Here is a 6,000-nt window from a genome sequence, read left to right as displayed (position 1 = left end):
GATCCTTGAGGTCCCTTCCAACCCGGGTCATTCGGTGATTTTGTGCTACTGTTTAAAAAGTGTGTAAACTCTCTTATCTGCAAAGCTCTGCCTTCACTGGTACACTCACAACTGCTTTCATTTCTATTCTACAGCCCTGCAAGCTCCCCAAGAGCAGTCACAGCAACTGCCCGTATTTACACCCTGGCATCAGTTACACAGCTTATTTCCCCCACAATTAACAGTAGCAAAGTCCTGATGAAAAACAGATTGTAGGAATGACAGTGCTAATATGGAGATACATAATGTGGGCATTCAGAGATGCACACAGAACTGCAGAAATAATCATCTTCATTTAGCTTGGTCTATACAAGTCATCTCCCACTGGCATTTCACCCTAATTGCAAGAAGTGTTGGGTGCCAAGGGTTTTACTGTCACTCTCCAAGCCAGTTCCTGCATATTCATGGCTAAAAGCCAGAGCAGAAGGAAGATTTAGGTGCCAGCAGTGGTTCTTATGCCAACAATCAATACTGCAGCTACTTAAAGGTTTGATCTGAAATCCAGAGATACGCCAGACATGATAAATGAACTAAGATCAGCAGAAATCCTCCTTGGCTCTAAGTTATGGTGAGGTATAAGCAAGCAGCCTGCTTACAGCAGGACAGGGAGGATTTTGTCAGAGCTGTCCCTTCACACTGCAATTCATATCTATGGGTTGGAGAGTTCCAGGCTTTAAGCTAAGCACAGAGAGCAGCAAAAGAAAGCTGTAGGTCACACTGTCCTTACTCTCTGAGCTATGCTTACTGCATGTTTCCTCCTGAGATACGCAGCACAGAATGTGGCACATCAACATCACCTAAGCATTTCAATTAACCTAGATTCATTGTTTCACTTCTGTCTTCCCGATGCATCCGAGAGACTGTGAAACTGCCTTGCTAACGTTAGCTGGGGTTATGAAATGCGTGAAATCAAAGACAGCAAAAGTGACATCAGGTGTTAGTGGGACACAACCAGCCATTACACAGCCACTCTGCTTATTTCACACCTCCTTCACCTGATTCTTTGGTATCTGTGATTTAGATACTAACTTCTAGACAGCAGGCATTGCCAACAAATATTTCTGCATTGCTCAGCTAGCAGGCTATGCTGCTTGAAAGAGTGGGGGAGCAATAATAAGGCACAATTATCAGACACAAAGATACCATCCTTCCCAGTCAGAAACAGCAGATGTAGGCCCTTACCTTGTAAATTTACAATATGAAGATATTTTCTTTAACATTTGCTTGATTACTTTGGTTTGTATTTAATTATACATTTGGCTGAGTGGTTCTGTAATTTTATAGCTGGCCTGCGCCCATGATTGATGTGGTGGTGTCGTTCTGACTGAGAAATGGTTTGCAAATGCAGGGTTTTGAAAGGCTGCTTGTATGGGAAGCCGCTAGTTGCAATGCAATAGACGCTGTATCATGGATTAAAGGGAAGACTACTTAGAAATGTGCTTTTTTGGTGTACTTTGTATAGATGTAATATTTGCTCCATAACAACAGTAAATAAGAAAGTCAACAATGATTGCTAATGAATACTTGATCTTAGACAATGATTGCTAATGAATACTTGATGTTACAATTCCTTTAAAATACATGATCTGACACCCCCAAGACATAGAAAGCCAAGTACCTTCCTTACTGTTTTCATTAACCTGAAGAGAAGCAACATGCTCAATTTTTGATCCAGAAGAAATAATTTTTGAATCCTCAGAGCGATCAAACACTGGCATTTGAGAAAGAAAAAGTACAAAATAGCCCAACAAAACCATCTAAATAAATCGAAATAAACCACTAAGCTCACATTCCCTTACTTCCGTATTTCACATTTATAATCTAAAAATAAAGCTCCTGTTACGCTAGTGAGGTAAATGTAGACTATTGTCTGGAGGCAGGATGACGATCTTTAGCTGTAACCTCCAAAGCCCTGAGACCTCATTACCAAGCCACAGCCTCTCGCCCTACTTCCTTCACAACAGAATGCGATGCTCAGGCCGTCAGAGCAGTGTCTGGGCTCAGCATGCAGGGCCAATGATCACACACCTTTCCTGTAGTGGTTTGATGTAGCTGAAGCTTGTGTGTTTGCTTGGGCTGTTTGTTTTAGTGCCTTTCTTACACTGTTGTTACAACCTGCTTCTCACTGGTTATGAAGTGTAGATTTGACTGGATATAAAAATTCTGTCTGGTGAAAGTGGTAAGACAGTGGCATAGGTTGCCCAAAGGAGTTGTAGATGCTCCATCCTTGGAGGTGTTCAAATCTGCATTGGAGCTTTGGTGAGAGCTGTGCTTGCCCATGGCAAGGTGGTTGCACTAAATGATCTTTAAAAGTCCCTTCCAACCCAAGCAATTCTGTGATGAGAGTCAAACAAATGTCCCTCCACAGAGTTAGTCCAGGAGGTCATTGACAACTCATATGTAAAACCCAACCATGGACTAGCGCTGCATGAGTTGCTACGCCTAATTTCTGGGCACCCTACCAATTAGTCAAATCTATTCCCTCCCCCACAGTGCACTTACACTCACTTTGCATGGATTGCAGAGAATGGGAACATAGGAAGAGGATTCACAAAAGCCTTAAGTAGCCAGCAGCAAATGCTAAGAACAGAGCAGTCCCAAATGTTAAGCATGTTCTTGAGGGAATCATTCAAATGCCTCTTAAATACTGAGAGGCATGGAACATCTCTGGGAAGCCCGAGCCAGTACCTCACCATCCTCACATCTGAACCTGGTGGTTCACAACCCACAGCCCTACAGATTATTAGTGTGTGACACTGAGAGAAGCAGTGCTGGGGGACTGAAAGCTGCTTTCATGAAGCTCTGAGCAGACCAACGACCACTCTATTAGTTTCTTAACAACTTGCTTAGAAAAACAGGGAGAGTTCTGAAAATGGTCAACTTGTGAGTGCTACAGGATGCCTAAAATTCACTGAATTTTAACAGTGAAGAAATTAAATGGCATTTCAGAGAGCAGAGGACAAAGGTGAGGGACCCAGCTGAGGATCTGCATGTTTGCAGCTGCAGTCTGACTTCAGAGCACACTGCGAGTGTTGGGCTTTGCTTTTCAAAACACAGCAAATAACAGTTGACAACCCTCTGTATCAGACTTCCAAACTACTATGTGTGGGCAAAGCCAAAGCAGCTCTTCCATAGATGGTTAGTGTTGGGGTAGGTGCATGTTATTATAGGCAAAAAAAAAGGTAGAACTTAAAATGGTCGCACGGGGTTGTTGTTTCTCCTTCAAGACATCCATATTAATTTGTTCAACTAATGTGTGAAAACAGTTGAACAATTTAGTTTTCCTAAATACCAACCCTGCAAAACATGGGCAGGATCTGACTTTCAAAGCGCTCTTCTTGCTACTTAATCACTGATAACGAGTAGTAATCATTCTGCTGGTAGAACCCAGCTAAACACACAAAACCCCACTAAAATACATTTCTACCGTGCTACTTAAAAGAAACGAGCATTTCAGAACGCTGATTTGATGGTTACAGCATTCACGCACACACACGTTTCTGCTGGATTCTGGGATTTTGATCCCTCTTTCTGTAAATCACAGCCCAGTGGTGGGGTTGGGGTTAACAGTCAGATCTGAATCCCTGGACCGGGGTAGAGGGGTTGTTCAGCCCCAGGGTCCTGACTCAGAACATTGCATAGGGTGACCTCACTCAGAGCCATGCCAGTGACTCATGTATTTACTCCTCTTTGAATCCTTTTCCTTTCAAGTCGAACTATTTGCCCATTTCCTGACATCAGCTCATTGCCATTCAGCTATCAGCTGCAACATGTGCCAAACCAAAAACATTCTCTTTTTCTCCATCAGGTCCTTGCCATCTCCACATCTCAACCGGTGGAGCCAGTACGTGTTGTGTTCTCCACGCTGCCCGGAGCTCCATCTCTGTGCTGCCTTTTCCACCAAGCCTGGTTCCCCACCTCACAGCACATCCATCCCCAGCACCCCCCTCCTCTCCCTGCTCCCGCTGAGCGCAAGCTGGCCTTGAGTACAGCCCAGAAGCTGCGGCTCAGCCCGATCTTCAGAGGCTGCTCCAACCACCTCAACCTTAAGGGGCTCTCCCTCTTCATTCCCTGCACAGCCCAGCTCCTTTCCGTGCCCTTAACCTGCTGTGAGAAAAGCACTTTTCTCCCCTCACGCAATGGCTCCCCACAGCCGGGCGCTGAGTCACCTCAGCGACCCCTTCCCCTCGCTGCCCTCCGCTCCGTCCCGATGGGGTTTGAGCCGAGCTCGGCGTGAGCTCCGAGTTATGCGGCCGCTGTGTCGCAGCGGGGCCTTGTGGGTAAGGGAGGCCGCCTCCCGCCGCACGGGGCCGGGCCGGGCCGGGGGCGGGCGCGGCGGTGGGAGCAGCGGGTGCGGCATGGACTGAGGAGGGAGAGAAGGAGAACGGGGCCAAGCGAGGCCTGTGGAGCCGCCAACGGGGATCGCGGCTGACACAGCGGGAGCCGGAACGCGGCTGCTACCGCTGCTCTCCCCCTTCCCTCCCCAGCTCCTCGCCCGCGATGGCCCGGCCGGCTGCGGGCGGCGGGCGGTGAGCCGGGCCCCGCCAAGGGGACGCCCCGAGCGGGCACTTGAGGCAGGGGCGGCGCTGCCCTCGGCTCCCGCCCGCTCAGGCCCGGCCTCGCCGCCTCGCTAGGCCCCGGCCGCGGGGCGACCCCACGCAGTCTCCTCCTCCTCCTCCTCCTCCCCGTTGGAGAGGGGAGGCGGCCCTCCTCGGGAGGATGAGCCAGCAGCTGCAGGCGGGGAAGATGTCGGCGGCTCCCCTCGCGCCGCGGGCTCCGGATTCGGCGGCGGCGGGGATGCTCGAGGGCCGCCAGAGGAAGCTGGAGTCTATGATCCGCGACCCGCGCTCACCGGTCAACGTGGAGAGCCTGCTGGTGAGGGGCGGCGGCGGGCGGCGGGTTAACAAAGGCGGCTCAGCCCTCGGCTCGGCCGGGAGGAAGGAAGGGAAACGCTCCGCATCCTGCAGGGGAGGGCGAAGGCTCCTTCCCGGGTGGGGGCTGGTCGAGGCCCCGAGGGCCGCCGGAGGGGAGCGGCCGGGCTGAGTGAGGGCACCGTCCTGCCGGGCTGTGGGGCCCAGCGGGGGGAGCGGGGTTGGTTTGGGGCTGAGGGAGGGACGCGTCTCGTCGCCCAGTGCAGTGGGGACGGCTCCGCTCCTCGGGCATCACCTCTGCCCCGCCGGTTCTCGCCTCCCTCCACCTCTACCTTTGTGTAACTTTGTGTGTGTGGTGGGGCTGTGAGTGCTGCAGGGGTAACGCAGGAAAGGGGACACGCCTAAGGGAGAAATGTAACTCTGGGATGGATCCTACGGGGTCACGTTCGTTTTCCATTGGGATAAATTGATTCGTCTGTCTCTCGTTTCACATAGCATTTCTGTGTGTGTGTGTGTGTGTGTGTGAAATATAATTTCCTTTACCAAGAAATCCATGCCCTCAGGAAGGAGTGGGAAGGAATTCTGTTTCCCCGTTTAAAACATCTGAACCGTGGAAAGGCAGTGAGAGGGAATGGTTATTATTATTTTAAACTGAACTTTTGGGTCACCAGACCCAATATTTCCACTCTACTGAGAGATTTCCAGTGTGTCCCAATGGGAAAGAACAGAAAAGAGAGGGCAGATCCCAGCCCTTCCAGGCAGGAGTTGCTCAAGGCACTCACACTGAGTCCTTCTTTTCCTTCATCTTTTCTTTTTTTTTTCCTTGGAAATGACTCAGTTCTTTGGCCAAAAATACAGGAACTGACTGAACAGTATGGATGTCTGTGCTGTGTGGAGGGTATAGGAATTTCCTATAGAATCTGAAAAATGCTCTTCTCAAGGCTTTAGTGTGTACTATTTCTCTCACGGACATTCAGAGGCATAATGAGGCCCACAAACCATAGCACTCAATGAAGGGGAGTGGGAAGTGGTGCTACCTATCTCACTGGAGTCAGATAAGTTTCAGCTTAGGCCAGAGCAAAGAGCTGCC

At 49.8% G+C, this 6,000-nt stretch overlaps 1 protein-coding gene across 7 annotated transcripts in view; it reads left to right on the top strand.

The window, feature by feature from the left end:
• Positions 1-4,752: 4,752 nt before the first annotated feature.
• The window catches only part of ROCK2 (Rho associated coiled-coil containing protein kinase 2), an 89,661-nt gene continuing 88,413 nt past the window's right edge, over positions 4,753-6,000 (top strand). For all 7 annotated transcript variants that reach the window (XM_085542175.1, XM_085542174.1, XM_015859414.3 and 4 more), the window contains exon 1: positions 4,753-4,914. In XM_085542175.1, the coding sequence (XP_085398301.1) occupies positions 4,759-4,914 (156 nt within the window). In that variant the 5' untranslated portion in view covers positions 4,753-4,758. The remainder of the gene's footprint in view (positions 4,915-6,000) is intronic.

The sequence above is a fragment of the Coturnix japonica genome, chromosome 3 (genome assembly GCF_054131305.1).
Source record: "Coturnix japonica strain WE chromosome 3, WE-NBRP24, whole genome shotgun sequence".
NCBI lineage: Eukaryota > Metazoa > Chordata > Aves > Galliformes > Phasianidae > Coturnix > Coturnix japonica.
The sequence above is the reverse complement of the archived record's forward strand: the minus strand, read 5'-3'. Positions and strand labels throughout refer to the sequence as shown.